At 39.4% G+C, this 20,888-nt stretch overlaps 1 protein-coding gene across 1 annotated transcript in view; it reads left to right on the top strand.

The window, feature by feature from the left end:
* The window catches only part of LOC103367075 (multiple epidermal growth factor-like domains protein 9), a 42,797-nt gene that overhangs the window by 9,989 nt on the left and 11,920 nt on the right, over nt 1–20,888 (top strand). The window contains exons 3-4 of the mRNA XM_008294990.1: nt 11,520–11,659; nt 16,696–16,845. Of these exons, the coding sequence (XP_008293212.1) occupies nt 11,520–11,659; nt 16,696–16,845 (290 nt within the window). The remainder of the gene's footprint in view (nt 1–11,519; nt 11,660–16,695; nt 16,846–20,888) is intronic.

Genomic DNA, 20,888 nt, shown 5'->3' with positions numbered 1-20,888 from the left:
TTAACTAACCTTTAAACAGGATTGGTGATAATGACATGCCCTCTGGCCCTGTGTGTGTGTGTGTGTGTGTGTGTGTGTGTGTGTGTGTGAGGTGAACTAGTATGAGCCTCTACCACACAGGAATGTTGAGTGTGACGGATATGAAGGCATCAAGTCATGATTAGGGAAAATAGGTGATGATGAACAGATGACAAATGCATGAGAACACTAAGGGTTACAGTATAGAAGAACTGCTTCTTACAGTGTGCTGTCTGGCCTCATCGGAACACAGAATTGTACATAGCTGTTTGGCACAGCCACATTGAGGGAGGGATGGAAAGCTGTCCAACATAGAGAGACAGGACACGTAGTATTGTTTAAATATAGAAGTAATAATGCAGATTTTCAGACAGTCAATCTAAAAGAGATTCATATTGTGGCACTCACACACTGTGTGTGTAGCCCACAAAATAATATTTGTGACCATGCGGCCGATCAGCACTACAATTGTGTAGACTGCACATGTGCCAGGAAAACAAGTTTTTCTTAAAGCAAATGTGTAGTATGAGGAAGGACTGTACGACAATGATTCTCCACCACACCTTTGTAGTTCATCGTTAACAGAGTTGTAATTGAAGTTGCCACTGCCAGACTTTGCAGTTGTTTCGATTTGTGCATACTTTGTGCATGCCATCAGTGGAGCCCAAACACAGTGGCAAGTTCTGAATTTTCCTGAAATCCCAAGCTATGTTCACCTACTGCGTTCGAATATTGTTGTTGGTTTCAGAAATTGTCAGATGCAACCTACCCAATTCAATCAGACATCTTGGGAGAGGAATCTAAAATTGCTCAAGCAACCAACAAACACTTTTAAAGGAGCACAGTAGCACTTTCCGAGAGCAACTGTGAGATTTTCTGTGTGACGCTGTACTCGGGTACAGTGATGTTATGTACTAAATGCAAACATAAGCAAGGTAACAGCGATGATATTAGATTGGGATGTTTCAAGTTATGTACTATGTTCACCAACTTATTTTATGATGTTAGCATTTGCTCATAATCACTAAACACAAAGTACAATTGAGGCTCATGGTATTTACCAAAGACAGTAGGATTCATCTTCCCCCACAGATCATTAATATCTGTAAAAACCTGAATGGCAGTCCATCTAATAGTTGTTAAATCTTTCAGTCCAGATCAAAGTGATGGGCTGGATGAGCCGAGCCTGACATGGATTGAAATGAACAAATATCAAATAGATTTATAGTTAATATTAGGTAAATCACCTACAAGTAAGCAGCTGCATGTGGACAGATAAATATTGCCATCCGTCATTTGTTAAACTGGCTCTACGCTAGGATACTAAGCTTAAATGAAATCCAAACTAATGAAATTCCTTCAGGGTTAGCAGCTCTTTAAAGCCAAGTGACATCTGTAATTGCATCCTTATTCAATGTTCTTAACATCTCTAATGAGATTTCCTCGTCCTGCTCGTCCCTCTAATGTGCCACTGTCTGCAGTAGCTCAACAGCTTATGTGATGTAAAATTTGTTGGGTTTGGTCTGGCTAGTAGTTGACAAAAGAGCAGTATTTACCACTTGTATCGGTCATAACACTTCTATCATGGTTGTATTTGGGTCAGCTTCTGTGGGCAATGACTGTAAGGCATTTCTATATACAAGACTGTATTGAAAAGGCACCACAGTCTGTAATGAAATATTGATTGTTGTTGCAGATGTTTCTACCTCTGTCACTCTGTAGTGGATGCATCACTGCTGTCAATTTATCTGTACCCTACACTGATTGAAGGGACGATGTTATTTTCATTGGTTTCCACAACAATAATCTATGTGCTGGCCCAGAAAGGGCATTTTTTGAGTCATGTAGTTGTTGTATTTGGAAACTGCACTCCAGGTATGTAGATGTTTTATATCAGGTGTGCTAGGTGTCAATGGACACTAAAAAATGGCAGAATTTTTGCAATCTTTAAATGCAGGTCCAACAAATTGGGGTTCACGAACAAGAATTCAGTTTTAGAGCAAAAAGTGGCAACAACAGCATCTGTTTTGATTCTTGCATTTGACTGGATATGTGTCGCTGCCTAATCAAGTGGAATCAGTGAGCTGATTCTCAGTGCCCTGCTGTGTTTCTACAGCAGCAGTGGACTGAAGGACTGCAGGGTTTGAGCCACACATCTGATGACCACACTCAGGAGACATGCAGACAGAGCGTCACTGCACCGTCTGCCGTCTGTAGCTGCCGAGTCAGTACAGGACTGATACTGGCCTTTTGATAAGATGCCTCCTAGTTACAGTGCCTTCATACGTAGGGTTAGGGTTGGTGAGAGTCATCTCATTGCAGATAGATGAAAATGTCACTGTGTTGTTCACACTCTTTTGGAAGGCACTTAAATTTTGTGATTGTTCAGTACTGTAGTTTTTAAATGAATTACTCATTCAGATGTTTAGACCTTTATTTTATCATTAAACATGTGACCTTTAAACTACCAAAGTGCCAGATTTGAACATTGTATCAATTCTATTTTGTATTAATAGCATCCACTTATTGCAAAGGTATATGAACAGAGATCTAAAAGTTAGACATGGTGGTTGTGGGTGTGGCTAGCTAACAGTGGAATTCTTTTTCTTGGCAACTGCTCCTTCCATGACGTTCTCACTGTTCTCACTAACGGGTTGCTAGGTTCGAGCTTACCCAACTGTCAACAAAACCCAACAGACCCTTGAATGAATTTGTGACGAGTTCCTAAACTATCAAGCCACAACATGTTAATATGATCAGGTTTGAAACCGTTGGAATGTTGCTTTTTGGCTAACAATTTCCCCTTGGTTCCAGCCTTTGTGCCTAGCTAGGCTATAGGGCCGCACAATACTTTGTTTCAGCATCAGCACTGAGATGTGCACACAAGTGCAACAGTCACACTGCAAGAAGTGTAATGTGAAATACAGCACATTGTGCTACAACTTTTTTTTTTTTGCCGCTTGATGCAGGAAAAAAACTGCCATGCTTCTTATTTTTCATGACTACTCTTATTTTTCAAGAGGCCGCTTGTCCAGGGTGTCTCCTGCCTTCACCCTAAATCAGCTGGGATAGGCTCCAGCCCCTCCACGACCCTAGTGAGGATTAAGCGTTGTATAGATAATGGATGGATGAATGGATGGAATCTACAAGAGAAGACTGGATAATAGAGCGTCATTTATTTTTTATTTTTTATTTATTTATTTATTTTTCATTATTTATTGAATTTCCCTTCTGGGATAAATAAAGTATTTTTCGTTTCATTACTCTGATTTAAGGGTCTATGGAATTTGTATTTACTTTAATAATAAGACACTGAGCTAGCTGACATGTGGGCTCACTATGAGCACAGCATATTTTGCAAGAAACAGGAGAGAAACATTTTGTTGCAAAAAGAAATGCCGTTTTATTCTTTTAAATTGTAAATGTTTCAGCAACAGAAAGGATCATGTTGATTAAAAACAGGTACTGTGTCAGCAGTGTCTTGCATTTGTTGCCATCTCACAAGGCAACACGACTAATTTGTTTGGCCATTTAAATCAGCGCCACAAAGCTCTGTAAGACGAGCGCACAACCGGATCTGAATGCAATCCAAAGCAAAAAACTGTGTTGAACACATTTGCCAGTGTTACACTGTATGAGAAAGGTTCCAAATGTTCCAAATATTTCTGATTTTAGATGCAGATTCAATTTGAATTGGATATGAAGAACCAATCCAAAAATGTTCATAGCCCAGGGTTTTAGTTCACCTTTTCAGTGTTCTGAGCTGTTTTCGTTTATAACTAAGCATGTCTGTAGCTCCAGCAGCTCTGAGCCTTTTGAATGTCCTGTGTTTAATTTTTGACCACACCCAACTCCATTATGTAATACACAAGCTGAAACGTTACAGATGTCACCTTTGACTATGAGATTTAGAATGCTGTTAGCGTTTTGTCTGAAAACTGGCTCGCTTTCCTCCATAAATAGTAGGATGTGTCCATGCTTGTGCTGAATGAGCCAGGACAGTGGAGGAGAGATCACAAGTCCTGCTGCTCTGTTGCTCAACACACCCTTTCAGGATTTGGCTGTGCACCCAGCAATGCTACTAAACCTGCTTAATGTAGTTCCTTGTTTATGTTTGCCAACCGTTCACCTCTTGGTTATTAACTGGTGACCACATCCCTGATGGACAGAGGATGTTTTCTACTGTCTGGCTTGATTGGACACATGTAGTAGTCAATGGCAGGCGCTCGCTCAGCAGCAGCTGAATGGGGTTAAGCTTTGTCGCCCGTGTAATACTGACCTAGTTAATTTGCAGATCTGATGCAGAGCGGCTGGCCCAGCATAGAACACTAAAATCACACCAAAACAATAACAAACCCCTCCTCCTGGCCAAGAGAGCACAAATTATCACCAGGATTACCGGGCACTAAGGGAGAAGGTTGTTCTGATCTCAGAAACCTCATCTGCGTCTAAGAGTCCTCCAGTTTAGCTTTGTATATCTCCAGCAGTGGGCCTGGTGGGATTTCAGGCTGCACATTAGACTACAAACCTCGTATTAAGTGAGTCATAATTTTGAGCTGCTAGATGAAGCCTCGCTGTTGACAGATTGTGCTGCACTGCCACAGGTCAGAGTCTGACTGACTGCCAGGCAGTCAGAGAAGAGAACAGGCCATGGTGGTGCATTAAAGGACGGTTACACTATGATTTTGTATTTGTTGCATGCATCGCCCAACTGATTTAAATCCCTGATGATTTTCCATCTTCTGTTATTATAGCTAACTTTTTGGAAAATACCTAAAAAAATTTAAAAAATACATATGTGTATATTTTTTTCACTTCTGGTAGCTGCATACTATAGATATTTTGGCAACTAGAGTTTTGTAGGAATTTTTTCCTCCTCTTTCCTCTGCCATTCCTCAGATTAGAGAAATATGCACTTATGATTAGCTAGAGGTTAAAGGTTATATTTTGTCAGATGAAGAAGACAAAATTCGAAGGCAGGGGACCATCTGGCCTCACTGGCATGCAGTATAGCATCCAGTGCAATGGAAACGGCAGGCTTTACTGTGCATTAAATGTTTATTATCTAAAGAGGAGTGGTGACGGGCAGGGTTGGGCAAAGGCACATAAAATGGACTGCGACTGTTATTTTCTCAGTTATTTTATAAATTGTTTGTCAGAGAAACATCCTGAAGCAAAATATGACATATTCGAATGTCTTGTTTTGTCTGTAACTGTCTGGTATTTGGTGGCTAGAAAAATTAATTAATACCGTGATACCAGTTGAGAAATAATTGATTAGCCCAATATATATCATGACAGGATATAAATGTGTCACATATTTACTTTGCTATACTACCCACACCATAACTTTCACGTGTAGTTATATTTGATCACATCAAGTTTATTGTCATTTTGCTGTACATACACAGTAGTACAGGCAAGATCTATCTACTGTAGAATTATTTTTTATTTACATCATCATGACATGTTGTTAGGACACTGTATGGGTGTAACACAGGCTGTGTGTAACCATCCTGCCAGTTTTTGCTCAGCGTGAGCTGTTGGCGGAGACAGTACAGTATGATACTTGAGAAAAATGACATTGTGATATTTTGTTTTTCTGCCATATGTATATTGCAGTATGCAAAAACCATTTTCAGCAGAGGACTTTAATAACTATTTGGAGAGAATTAATCACTTTAGAATAGAATGATTAGAGGTTTTTTTTAGGGCAATACATCTGCATTTAAAATGGAAAAGAAAAACTGAAAAAAGGCATTTGGAACTTTTCTCATAAAGTGTAACACTGGTAAAGGCATCCAGAATAGTCTTTTGTTTACATATGACATTCACATCTGTCTTTGCACTGATACATGCAGGGCCTTGTGATGCTCGTTTAACTGGTCAAATAACAGGCATTTCTTTTTGCAACCAAGTCATCTTCCTTCTGTCTCACTATCAGTGTTTCTCTCCAGTCCTGTACTTACTTTGCTTTGCACATGGGGAGCCTGTTTCTCGACAAACTCTGTGTCTTTTTAAAAAAAAAAAAAAAAACTTCAAGAACTATTTAATTTTTATTTTTTAAATTTAATTTAAATCAGAGTAAATGATTTTCTATCAGATTATGTATTGTGCAGCCGTTGTACAGGAACTAGTTTCAGCTGTGCCACTTCATGTCTTTATCAGTGTTTGTTGTCTAGTAGACGGGGTTCTTTGTTTTCTTGTCACGCATCCTGTCAATGCAGGTTTGCACAAGCAGCATGTGCCGTATAAACGGTGTAAAAATCCCGCCCATTTGACACTACCTGATGATGTAGCTGTTGGGGTTTGCAAGTGCACCTAAAAAGGAAGCAAATCAGTTCAGCAACTAAAAAAACTACACAATGTTCTTGCACCACGTTGGCTCCCAACATATTTAAGCTACAGGCCAAAACACCCTTCCAGCCATGGTGACTGTCATCGATTGTAAGGAGTGTGTTTGCTAATTGATGAACTCCTTTTACATCCTGAAACCTCTTTCGCATGGTTTTCATTGTGCAGATCAGCAATTCAGTCACACACAATCAATCATAAGAGATTCATGTTAGCGACACAGCAAGGACAATAAGGGCAAAGGATGTTCCCAGAGGTCTTTTTTTTTTTAAACATCAGTGCTCCTATTGTAATGAGACCTTCATAAAACATGTAAATTCATGTTAAAAATAAGTATTTTCCATTAAAAGCATGCTTTAGGCTCCTCAGCATTTACTGTACCTGCTGATTGAATTCTAAGACAATTCATTTTTGCTTTAACATAAGAAGAAAATGTGTAGGGACATCATTTAAAATTTGCACAAAATGTGTAAGACAAATGTGAAAATAAGGATGACAGCAAAAGATGTTGTGCTCATATTAGTTATTTTAGGAACAACATTATTCTTATGTTTGCTTTAGATTTATTATTAAAATAGCTACAATAACGTTTTAAAATACAGCACATCATGAGGCACTAGGAGTGGAGTTTTTGCTCCCTTTCTGTGTGGCAGTTGGACATTATCTCTCTGACTGCGTTGTATTAGGGTCACGGTGCATCATGTGGATATTATTGTTTTTGGAGTGTGTGTCTGTGTCTGTGTGTGTGTATGTTTTTAGCTGGAGCATTGAGAACTGTTGATCTCCCAGCCTTGTCCTCAGCAGTGCCCACGCCCCACTAAGCATTGCCGTGGGCCTCTTCATTTGCATTAAGTGCAGTTGTTTTAACAAAGCCGTGTTTGTATGAAGACCCACGCACATGCTCATGGAAAAGTGCTCCCAGTCACTCTTGATTTACTTCAATTGTTTTGAAGTCATTGTCCCCAGATTATCTTTCTGAGTCCATTGTCTGGGTTTGAGAGCTGATCAGGCTTGACTTAGCGTTGTGCTCTTCCTAGGAAATTACCTTGGGTGTGGGTGGGATCACAGAGGGATTTTTTTCCCCGAGAACAAATCAAATCGCTCCCTGCCACTCGCTCAGCCTCATGTATTAATGAGCTTGCATTTACTATTTTTATCAGATAGTGAGTGTACAGATCCAACTCTGGAAAGATGCATTAACAAATGACATAACTCATTTATGACTATATGATTGCCTGAGAGCTCAAATGTAATTGGATTTAACTTTGCTGGAGTATTCTCCTCAGCTGAGAGCAATCATTCTCCGTTAAGTAAGACACATAAAGCCAATAAATAGTGTTACAGTTCTGCTTATGGCCCTGCCATTATGACTACTTCAATAAATGAATATCAATTAAATATTAGCAATAAAGAACGATCTTATCTTATTTTATTTGATACTAAAACTCATATCTGTACTTTTGAGCTTAAAACTAAGGATATTTTGGCTGATAATAATTTTAAAACATGAACACAGACAAAAAACAGTTTACCCTAGTGGATTGACTATGTGAAGGATATCTCCTCTAAATTCTAAATGATTTTTTTCCTCATGTTTCAGCTGACGTATACTGACCTATACATACATGCATATTGTTGTGCAATAAGCTAGTATCAGCCGGACTGATTTATGGCCTCGCTGTAGTTCTGGATGGAACCGCTCTGCTTCAAGGCTTTTTGGAGCTCTATGTAGAATCAAGTCATCCCACGCTACTCATCCTCTCAGAATACCCTCTCATAACTGCATTATCACACACCATGTTTGTGATGTCCTGTAGAGTCATTTTGTTCTTCTCTTTTGCCTATAGTGCACTTGCACAGTTCTATTCATAGTACAATAGACTGCTATGCAGACAGTTGTACTGCTCCTCATGTTGAAACACACATTTCTGAAAGGCTGTGACTTTGTGCTTTTTCAGAGCAGCTGGTTACAGAATAGGTTGTAGCACCGTGTCAGTGTGATTATTCCTGAGGTGCTGAGCACAGTGGACCGAACACAGGGTTTCTGAAAAGTTTAAAACTGTACGCTGTGTTTTCACTGATGTGTTTTAACGCGTCAGTAAAAAGCATGTACAAATCAAAGCACCTCCAAATTTCTGCAGTGACTACTTCAGTTTTAACTCTCTTAATGATGAATTATAAAGGTGTGAATGACTGGCACCCACAAATATTTAAATGGGACGTGTAGAATAAAGTGATCAAGCTTAGTCAAGATTTCAAACGGAACTACATTTTCCACAGAGGGGTAGTTCAAGGATTGTTAGAAAGTGGAATATATGGCTATTCTTTGTGTTTTCATAATCACTCCCACTAAACATTAGATGTCTGATGGACATGCAGAACATGTCCATATTGCGTCCGTCGGTCCAAGACCAATTATGGACGTCTATATGATGTGCAAACTAGGTCTGCTATTTGGACGTCTAACCATGACCCCACTTGGACGTCAGTATGCAGTCCAACATTTGGATGTTGGTCTGGGTACCTTTTTTTGACGTCATGTGGACATCTAAGACAGGTGCAGGAAATTGACATGATTATAAATGTAATGTTTCTGGTTCCAGTAAGTCAAAACAAAGCTGTCATTGAAGAATTTACCTGCTATGTTTAACAAAATTATTTTAATTTCATTTGATCAACTTGAGATTCATACATCTCCTGGAAAGCTCCACCTGACAAAGGGCTGGGTCCAGAGGGGTGGAAATTAAAACTTTGTCATCAGAATAAACGTGATGCATCATTAGAAAGGACTTGATCAGGGGAGTAAGATTATGTCAGTCTGAAAGTTCGAAGCTGCATTGACCTTTACACTATGACATTGGTGCATCTTTTAAAGCTTCTAATTCAACAATGAAAGGGGCTAGAATCATGGAACCTACTGTTATTCAAAGCTCTTGACTTCTATGATCATGTAGGCTGTGGCTTGATGTTTTCACCAGCAGGGGGGCATCACAAAATGTGGTAAAATTTTAATTTCACCTGTATATGTCAATTTCGTTTGTAAATTCATTCCAAATAAACATGTTCCTCATCAATGTAAACCCCTAAATGCACCTAAAGTTTTATATTTCACCCTCCATTTAGGAGAAACGGCTATTTTGAAGAACGAACTACAACTTCTAGTAGTGTTACCATGCAACGTGATTGGACACGCCATGAAATATGTCGTTCTTCTTGGGGTTTACAGCTATGGCTGTGTTTTTGTATTAATAAACTAAAATAAATGGATTAAAGTACTGACAAATGTGCTACTGTTAAAGTATAATACGTGTAGTATGAAATAAGTGTACAAGCGTACATCGTATTGTGGTCATTTTTGTGTTTTCACTACACCGGAAGTGTTTGGGGGAAATTTGCACTCGTTGCTAAGGCAACCCTGTTCGCGTCGGCGTGCAGCCTTGCCGTAGACTCAGAAGAGATCTGTGCTGCAGAGTCTGTAATGTTGTGTGTATCATAGATATGTATAATAAAGGCCTTTATTATACATATCGATGGTGTGTACAGTACGTGGCAGTAATGCACCTGAACGTTGGATGCCAACCGCCAAATCAATAGAAGAAGAAGCAGCAGCAGCCGCAGCAGCAGCTAGGCTAGGGTCGTAGCTAATGTAGTCAGCCTTGACGAGCTCACTAAAAGCTTCACAAAGCGGCAGATACATTCCCCACCGCTGGCCTCTCAGTTACAATTGTCAGATTATCCATCGCTGCAATCACAGTACATGTTCCAGTCGTCGTTTTCCTGCATGTGTCTTTCTTTTCAGAGTTGTATTCGTTTACAGAGAAATGAAAGTAACGACGAGCATCCCACTGCGCAAAGACACGTGGCAGTGCAGTCTTTTCTTAGTCATTTTTGGATGTCCAATTTTGGTCACAGGCAGGTGCAGACTGTAATGCCAGAAGATGTTTTTTTTCCGACGTCTACCGAACGTCTAGTATTGACGTCCACAGGACCTCTATGTAAAGGCTAATTGTAGTCCAAATGTGGTCCTCTTTTCCATGTCAAATTTAATCTTATTTTAGAAATGGTATTTATAAGGATGTCCATAAAACGTCCATAACAACCACATTACATAGAGGTCCTGTGGCGTCAATACTAGATGTTCGGTAGACGTCGGAAAAAGATGTCTTCTGGTGTTGCAGTCTACACCTGCCTGTGACCAAAATTGGACGTCCAAAAACGACTAAGAAAAGACGTCACTGTGATGTGTCTTTGTGCAGTGGGTGGCTCTGATAAATAGTGTGATTTTGGTCATTGTTAAAGATAGCGTGCCCTTCAAACCTGCCAGTGGGTTTTGGGGTTCAGAGAGCTAATGCATAGACTGTATTTTACAATTTCAAAATGACAGCTTCCCAGAAGCGATGCCAAAACATCTCAGAAATGGGTGCTGATTTTACGCTGATGACGCCATGCTCACTGTGCACAGTTGTGACCGGGGAGGTGGAGCCATATATCAAAGGCCTGCCTTGCCCTCAACTTTCAAAACAGTACGTGCTGGGAAGCCTGTTAATAAGCTAGTTTTGCTTCTTGAATTAATTAAAAAAGTTCAGCTCCATTAGCCAGTTAATAGGTCTTGTCAAAGTCTATGTTGTTTTTCCCAGCCTACATGCTGTTAGGTTTAGATCATCACCTAAACCTAAATGGGTTGCATCGATGTAGCGGATGATGTCTTACAGACAAACATGTCTGAACTCAGTTAAATAAAACAGATAAAGAGTAGGTGAAGGTGAGATAATGTTATTTTTTTGTGATTTTTGTAGACTGATCCTTTAGGTGGAGACGCAATGACATATTAGGGAATAACATAAGGAAAAAGCAGCAAACCTGCAAAACATTCTTAATGCGTTTGTGGGGTAACTGATATGAGCGGTACTTCCTACATACTTCATACCTGCAGCAGGCCTATAGAAAGCAGATGGATGGGAGAGTCTGCAGGAGTCTGCACAGCCTGGGTGTCAGGTGTCATGACTGCAGTCCAAAACACACACACACACAGTGCTCCACCAACAGTCCAAGCTTGGACTTGTATTATGTTGAAATGCTTTCTGAGGCTGTATTTTGTACACTGTTGTATCTGTTGTATTAATTTTGTCCTCTGCTCTACCTTCCAGCTCAGGGATATGCATGTGCAAGACAGGAGTGTACGGACCCAAGTGTGATGAATGCCACCCAGGTTTCTTCCACTTCAGTAGCACTGGCTGCCGGCCCTGCCAGTGTAACAACCACACCAACTACTGCCATCCACAGTCTGGTGAGCCTCCTGACTACATTGAAACAGTGCATTAGACTGTTGCCCAGTGGCCTCTTGACAACTGTTTTAATAATCACTCAAACCAAGCTTTAATTCTTGTTTCATGCTTTTTTGTATTTAAGATTGTCTGGATCAGTTGTGAATGAGCCGAGGTAGCTTGATTTTGATTCAAGCATTTGCCCTGACTTCGAGTCCAGAGAATGTGACTCCAAAATCAGAACTAAAAAGCACCTAAGTATATTTAGGAAAGTCTGTTGAACTTGTAGCTTAATTTACAGATACTTGGATGTTACTTGACTATTTTTATTTTACACTACTTTATTCTTCTGATCAAGTAAACTACTAGTTTTAAAGCTAACTTATATTGCTTGTACCATTCATGAAACAAAGCTTCAGCAACTAACTCCTTAACAAGCTCAGATTCAAAGGACTATGTACAGATGTGTGATAAATTAAAGGAAAGCCTAACATCTAGTGTCTTAGAAGGGTTGTTGGATCTCCATGTACTGCCAGAATATCTTCAGTTCTCCTTGGCATTAAGTCTGTAAGTCTCTGGATATGTTGCATCTTTTGGAGAAACTCTACTGGATGGAGTAACACAATTCTCCAGATACATGAAAGTTTTGATGATGATGGTGGAGAGTGTTTTCCAAAGTCTCCCACAGGTGTTTAGTTGGGTTGAGATCTGTGACCATGACAGCGTATGATTCGCATCACATCCTTTATTTTGTCACCCGTCTGTTAGGGCTGGACCCGTATATCCAAATATTCGGTCGTTGTGGTGGTATCCGCATAACAATTTTGATATCCGAATGGTCGTCCATCATGACAACGTAGATATGCAGTAGTTTGACTGGTAGGTCAGACTGACTACAAATGGCAGGATTGCTGGTTCTAACCCCAGCTTTACCTGTCTGCATATCAAAAAGTGTCTTTGAAGAAGCCAGGCCCACTGATAGTCACTTTTAATAAAATAATCTATTATCTTTAATTTATTTTTGTGTCTTTGACTTTTTGTTGCAACTAAATGTTGCAGCACTGGCAAAGCAGAAAATCATAGGGGTTTCTCAATAGGCTATACTTTGTCTTCTAAAGGCCCCACAATGACAACAGTGATCTATTGGTGCCTGTAATAAAAGAAGCAGATGCATGTGCTCCTTTCAGCATGCAGCCACTGTGTAAACGAACAATGCATGAGAAACTTGAAGCTTAATGGTCCAACCAATCTTTGCCTGCAAAATGCTCATTAAGTTACCCATAAATTTAACTCTTGAGTTTCACACCTTGGTGCTATATGCTGAGGATCATCTGCTGTGTTTAATTAGGGACTTTGGCAGCACACAAGCTCTCCAGTTTGTCTCAAATGAATGTTTACCATCAGACCTCAACCAAAGTGTGATATTCAGTTGGTGAGAAGGATACAGAAAGCTAAGAAAACTAAAGAGAGAATGTTAAAAAGTGCAGAATGGCACAAATCCAGTTTCCTGTGTGATTTAGGGTTGGAATTATCCACTTCTGTGTTCTTGATCACATAAAACGTAGGATTGCTGCTCACCTCCAGTCGTCAGGCTTTGAGAATTAGAAAACCACCAGCAAGTGACAGGCTTTAAAAGGAGGATAGGTAGAAGGGTCAGGACGTGGGTGGGGTAGGGGGTGGGGGGGCAGCAGTTTTAGAAGCCATATGTCTTTCCATTATAATGCAGGGGCAGATGGAGCGCTGTAGCCTTTGCCTGGGCTCAGTGCTCACAGGGCTGTGGATTAACATAGCTCAGGGTTGACAGCTCCTTTAAAGACTGACCCTGGCCTCTCCCTTGGGCTGCTTGCACAAGAACACATTGTGCAAATGCAAATTATACAGTATCCCAAACACTGTGTACCTCCGATAAACATGACGGGGACTCGCCATTTCCAACAGGATGCTGGAAGACTGTCCCCATACTGAGCCATTGTTTTCAGCTGAAGTAATATGTAGTGTAGAGATAAATGAAGGTTTTCAGTCTATCATCATGAACATTTTTCACAAGAAGAATGGCCTATTAACCATGAATACACAGCTTTTTTATGACACATTTAACATAATAAATGTCATCTTTAATTTAATGTCAACTCACTCTGAGTGAAAACTGTTATTTGTCTTCAATTGTCCACTGTTTGGTGAAATGTAGCATTTCCTTTTAAGTACATGCTCTCTTCAACCAACAATTTGAGCTGTAATGTGCAGGGTTTGCTGCAGTGACTGCAGCATTTCATTGCTTTGGGTTAGAACCACTGTTACGCAAAGGTATAGCAACAGTCTGTAGACAGATTAAGTCACGTCCACATAACCTCTCCCTGTGTAGGTAGAGACATCACATCTCAAAAACATACAGAAGCTCAACGACAAACAGCACAATCTACTTACAAGAAGAAGATGTACGTTGCTTTGGATAAAAGCGTCTGTTAAATGAAATTGTAGAATTGTAGAATAACATTTTTGTATTTTAACTGAAGAGTTTTTGAAAAAAACAAAAAAAAGCTAAAGTAATTTATATAATTCTGTGTGGATAAAAATGGCAGGCCTTTTTTTAGTTGAAGAACCTCTGACTTCAGTGTAGCCATCCTACCTCTGAAAGAAACAACCGTGCTTGTGTGCTGATATAATGCAGTTTGACTGGTTTGTATTTCTTTTTACTGCTATATCAGTGTCTTTTGGGGAAGCAGTCTGATCCGATTTTAGTGTGACATTTGAAAAAATGGACATGAAAACACGTATGAGGTTGAGGTAAAGATCATCATAGAGAGGAGACTACGTCTACCCTGGGTTTCACCTCTCAGAGTACACTGAGCTGACTGCTAGTATAACAATTGTTATACTTTACACATGCACGAGTACTTGAGAGTGTGCATAATCTACATTTTTTCATCTGCCCAAGTCTGTGAGAGTGACCGCACTACAAGGGCAGTAGTGTGCATACACGGAGTAAATGCATATGACCTAGGGCACATGAATGGAACTGAGTCTTCTAAGTGGCCTCCTGCAGTGGAGAATGTATGATAATATCAACAACTGTGCATCTGTGGTGTCTGCAGCTGTGTCAGTGCACGTCTGCATGGGAGTATAATCAAGGCCTAAAGGAAAATTCGTGCTTTTCACATGTCCGCAGGGGCATGACCTAAATAAATCTGCATAACCCCGCAAGGGTTTGTGCAGACCGAACAATTGCACCCCAAAATTTGTGATGTGCCGACTGTGCCAGGAAAACAAAACGTGTTCCAACCATTTTTTTTTAAAGGTAGTTTGATTTGTACATCGTGGCTCATTGACACTGCCCAAACACAGTTGGAAGTTCTACATTTCTCAGAGTTTTCGGAGTTATGCCTACACAGCATCCTCAATAATCACATTCACATGATGCTACAGTCCAACATGTACTAACTGCTATATTCTGTATAAACCAAAAAGCCATAGCGAGCCAGATTCTCTGTTTTTGATATGAGGCTCAGTGCAACTGTCTGCGTAGCCAACCCGTACCTATATACAAATTGCATGCACATTGGCTTTAAAAGTCCACTTCGGTATGTACATGGGGATGACATAGAAACATAGTGTAGTGTTTGGCACCATCAGGACAGTTGCTCCACTCTTCTGCTTCACTGCCTCTGTGTTGGACTGATTTGCAAATAGTGTACACTAAAACATACATTATTGGCTATATTCTACTTCTAATTATCTACCTATATTATAATACTATATTCACTGTTCATTTATTAATCTTCTGTTCTAGTACATTTATACTATATAATGCTTTATTTTGTATTGTTCACTGTATTGCCGTAGGATATTGCTGTTTTGTACTATGTTAGATGGTATTGTTATATTTCACATTATATTTTCTGTTTCATTCTATATTAAACTATATATGTATACATAGAAGCAAATACATGTTTAAAAAGTTGTGTGTGGTCATTGATACTGCATGCTTATTGCTTACTTATGTGTTTGTTGCTCCTGTATTATTTCTGTTTTGTTTTTCTTTCTTTTTTCATTTTATATAATTCTCTCTCTCTAATTCTCTTGAGAACATTTCTTTTTTTTTTTTTTTTTACTTTTTGAAGTTTTTCCAGTAAAAACTACCTCACACAAAACAATCCATGCAGCATTTTTTTTTAAAAAAATTGTCTTTACTTCCTTTGCTTCTGTCCTGGTACTGCTGCAACATCTGAATTTCTTTGAGTCAATAAAGACTCCTCTAATATTCACATTTGATATTCTGCCTAAAATATTCTATAGTTGAGAGTCAGAGCTTTGTAAATATACTAAAACATGGAATCTTGAGGTCCTGAAACAACAACAAGAAAAACAAATAGACTCAGAAACCTCCTTAGAATATAGTAAAAACGTTTGAATTTCATTTATGGGTCTTGTCTCTTGCCCTCTGGCTGTTGCCGGCAGTAGTGTTAGTTTGAAGTGTTTCTGTGTGCCTGCTTTCTGTCAGGAGGTGCTATGACAGTGGTTTCTGCTGATCAGTCCTTTTTTGTGGGCTTCCAGTCAGCAACATAAGACCTGTAGCAAACACTGTCACTGCTGCAGCAGTGACGAACCATCAGCTCAGAATGAGCCAGCCAAGGTTTTAGCCAAAATTTACACAACATGTCGTCACACATCATCCTCCCTGTTTTTTTGTTCTGCTTTCAGTTTTTGGCCTGTATGATTATGAAACAGTTCTTACAATGCATTCTATATGGCATTAAAAGGGCTTAAAGTGTCTTAACCTGTTTAAGTAGGGCTCCATCCATGAAGTTCTGCTTTAAAGAAGGATGAATGCATTAATGTTACCATACTTCACATAACACATCACATTTTTTGTAATTTGCAAAGCATGATCACCAACTAGATTCATAAAAATCTAATCTTAGTCCAAAGTTATTATTTTTTGAAAGTGAAAGAACCTCTGACTTTATACCCTACTTACATAACCAGTTAATCCCACTTTCTGATGTAAGTAGTTCCAGGAAGAAAAATTAGGTAACCATGTGATCTTTGTTTTGCCTTCCAGGAGTGTGTCTGAACTGTGAGGGCAACACCCAGGGATCCAACTGTGAGGAGTGTAAGCCTGGTTTCTACCGCAGCCCCAGAGCTGCCCTGACCGACCCCTGTGCACCGTGCCCATGCTCCAACTCCACCTCCACTGGCACCTGTTACACCGGTCAGTCCCTGCAGACGCATCACACATTCAGCTCAGTTTCCTATCCAATGCTGTGCTGCAGTGATCAAGTGGGTTTAACACACCAATAATGTGGGAATTCTGACACCAAAACCTGACAGTGAGGATGTCCTAGAAAACATTTTCCAAAGTCTACTACAGGTGCACTGCAGAATAACTCATTGTGCCATCTACTTTTGGCTGGTTTTTAAAGGTAATAAGAGAAATGCTGTGAAAGTAAAACAGGATTAAAATCAAAGACACCTTGTATGCTGTGTACATGACAACACAATAAAAGCAATCAATCTTTCAGTCAACAAGCAGCAAGCAACCAGAGCATGGGTAACCAAAAAGCATCAACAAATGCATTAAAAAATGACAAAGCTACACCTTACATAAAATATCTTGATATTTAAATCTGCTGTGGCTCAGGTGGTGTAGTGGGTTGTCTACTAATCTCAAGGTTGGTGCTTTAATCCCTGGACCCTCCACATGTCGAAGTGTCCTTGGGGAAGACACTAAACCTGAAGTTGCTCCCAATTACAGGCAGGCACCTTACATGGAAGCTCTGTCGCCATTGGTGTGTGAATGGCTGAATGAGAAACATTGTAAAGCACTTTGAGTCGACAAGTAGCGAGCAAGGTAGAAAAGAACTGTATGAGTGCAGACCATTTACCATTTGAATCACATTGACAATACTGGTTAAAAAATACATTTCAATTACTGTACAAGGCTTCTAATGGTCATATGATGATAATAGTAAGCATGAGTCTTGCATGCTGCCATTTTTGACACCAACATGTAGCCATAATGCTTTACTGCTTCCAGCTGAGCTGGACGCTAGGAGGGTTGCTCATGAAACAAGGTTTATGTCATTACATTGCTTAAAGTTGCTGTATGCAACACTCAAAACTAGCAGATATTGCTGGAATGTCAGCATCTCAGGCCAAAACAAGCAGCTACACCTCCCAGCAAAACAGCAGCAGAGACTCTCTGAGCTGAAATGAAATGAGTGCACATAAATCAGGTAAATAATATATATATATTTTTAATTTGTTTTTTGGGGGGCACCGGCTGAATGCCCGAGGCTGTACTCTTGCTTCTGCAATGCACAGTGAGGGATGTCAGTCTTGGCCTGTTTATGAATGTGCAAAGGAGCAACCGTTTTAAAGGGAAAGACTAACGTGCACTAACATGCATGTGCAGCCGGACTGCCTGCCAAAACATATAACCATAAAGTTCAGATTTCAACGCACAGAGAGAGAGTGTGACTTTATCCTCTGCTAAAGATGGCATTACCCCCACTATATTTCTTCATAGCAAATATTTGTTTGCTCCTGTAGTTAAAGTATTGCATATTGCACCTTTAAATTAACTTAAGAATAATAAATTAAATTAGAAAGCACTTGATTAACGGAATAGTTCTTCATTTTGCTAATTGCCAGGCAATCTGTTGAGATTCCAGGAATTTACTGCACAGCACAAAATCTCTGTAAAACTAAAATGACATTTTAATGTTTCTCATTTATATATAATCTAAATCAGTGAGCTTCAGTATGAGGAAAGATTTTCTTGTAAAAGCATTACATTAAATTAAGGACTACAAGTTAAACTTCTCAAAGTAGTAACTTGTGCACTGTGTTTATGCTAACTGGCTGTACTGATTGCCTGAACAATTGTTTAAACATGTTTAGGCAATGTTTTATTAGAAGCCTTGTCATTTCTTCCCAGGATAGTAAACTCTTTTGTCGCTGCATTTTCTTTTCAGTTTCAAAATGTTTACCCCGTTAAAACCCCTATCAGATATTCCAGGTGCAGATTCAATCTCTGAAACAAGTGAGATAAATTCAAATATATGTAACACTAACTGAATTAAATAAGGTTGTTACAGAAACCATACTTATATGGAAGGTTCAAAGCAAATTTAAAATTAGTTTATCTTAGCTTTAAAGACCATTGCCAATGATAATCATGTTGTTACTTTGTTGTCCAGGTTGAGTTTTTTAATATATTGAACCCAACTGTGGGGAATATCAGCAGTCAACTCCATGGCTGAGCATTCGCATTTTGAAACGGCAGTATATCAGTGACAGTCTTAAAAACACAGATTCAGACTTTAAGGATTTCGTAAGTAAAAAAATCGAAGGAAAAAATTCTGTCCACCTGCAGGGTTGAGCCTTCCGTGTCATTGTTCTCAGGTTTCCAGTTCAAACATGTATGACTGAATTGCTCTAATATTACAACTTGTCACTGTGGAGTATAGAGCAGTTTTACAGGGGTGGAGCAGAGTCACAGGTAAGTTGGTATGTTTGAGCTGCAGCAAGTAGCAGAGGGATGGATGGAAATAGAGGCAGGGGCTTCGTAGATCTGCTTATTCTAAAGTCACAGGTGTACAGTCCAAAACAGGAACACAACGCATTTCACTGTACGTTATACCGTATATAGCTGTGTTTGTGACCAATAAAAGACCTTGAACCTTGAACCTTGAAAGCATTTAGGAAATTTTAAAGCAGGAAGAAATTCTTTTCATGAAAAAAAACTTGTTAACAGTTTTTAGGGCTTTAATCAATGACCAGATGGGGAGTTTTAGAAAGTGAATATGCATTTTTAAATTAATTAAATGCCAAGTCCACAGCCTTACAGTTTCTGACTAAACCCAATTGTTAAAAGTGACCATCCAGCTGTCCTCCAAACAAACCTGAAAGCTGAAATTCACCTCAAATATTAAACGGCCCTTCTTACTCTAAGTACCATTCACCATCATGAATAGTTAGTGAATTAACACAGCTCTAGTGGCTTGGCACTGCAGGAAATTCAGCTCTCTAAATTCTCTAACAAGACAAATACCAAACATCTGAAATTCATCCATTAGTTCTAGTCTCTCTTTGTGTGGAAATCAATCAATTTCCATCACTGGCATTGATTCAGTGATGATCAATTCTACACACTATGCCCGCATATGAACAAAGTGAGATTGACTGCAGTCTGGTTATGTTATTGACCCGTGTTATTTTTCTGTGTTTCTTGACATGACTTTGACCTACGTAAGACCAACAAATTCATGTTTTATTTGAGGAAGAAGTGATTGTTCCCTTTGATCCACTAACCCATAATCAGTTTTCACCATATTTAATCAGCACATATCAGTAGTTGTCTGCTGTGAGCATTTATGTTAGTTTTCAAAATAATATTTCACTGAAATTAATAATCTTCCAAAGATCCAGAACTGTGATGTAGAGTGCTTTCGATCTCTGTTTCCAGACAATCTGGGATTAATGCTGGCCTTCCCATATGACCCCACTTGTGTCACCTTCAGGCTGCTGCTGCCCTAGTTACACAATGCACCCAAAGGTCTCTGCTGGGTTGAGATCTGGGTTGAACTAAAGTCACTGACAAATTCCTGAACCACTCTGGTTTTCTTTGAAATTTCATTGTATGGCAGTCATTGACCATTTGACTAATGGCAACACTTAAAGATTTCAGTGTTAGTCAGTGTGTTGTGTAAAATGGGATGGAATCAACTAGATTCCTGCTGCAGCCTGTCACTGGCATGTCATAACAGACAGTAGAATTCATCAGAACAGGCAGCATTATTCGGATGTAATCCCCCAGTCTTCAGGAGTAAATGTGTTACACTTCAAGCCCCTGCCAGCTGTATGTGAAATGCCATGCTGCATATAACTGAGTAAACTAGTGGTAAACTAAGACCAGTCTTGAAGTCGCAACAAGAAATCATGTTGGTGAACACAATGGTTTTAGTTAGAGCACAACATCCCTAGACACCCACCGCATTTCTACGCCTGAAGAAGTCCCTTCCTAACCCAGTTATCAGGAGACCTGCTTCATAGTGTTTTCATATGAACGTCAGAACTATAGAATAACCCAGTTAAGGTTCGCCTCTAATTAAAAGAAATCTGGTTCAGATTTCCGATTACTCTGTTGTTAAATGGGTTACCATAAAGGAAACATTAACATTAACTAATAAAGATAAGTTAAGTTTATAAAGCATCAAAACATCAATGAATCCAAAAAAGTGCCACACACCA

The sequence above is a fragment of the Stegastes partitus genome, unplaced genomic scaffold (genome assembly GCF_000690725.1).
Source record: "Stegastes partitus isolate 25-593 unplaced genomic scaffold, Stegastes_partitus-1.0.2 Scaffold1013, whole genome shotgun sequence".
Taxonomy (NCBI): Eukaryota; Metazoa; Chordata; class Actinopteri; family Pomacentridae; genus Stegastes; species Stegastes partitus.
This window is presented reverse-complemented; position numbering and strand designations above follow the sequence as displayed.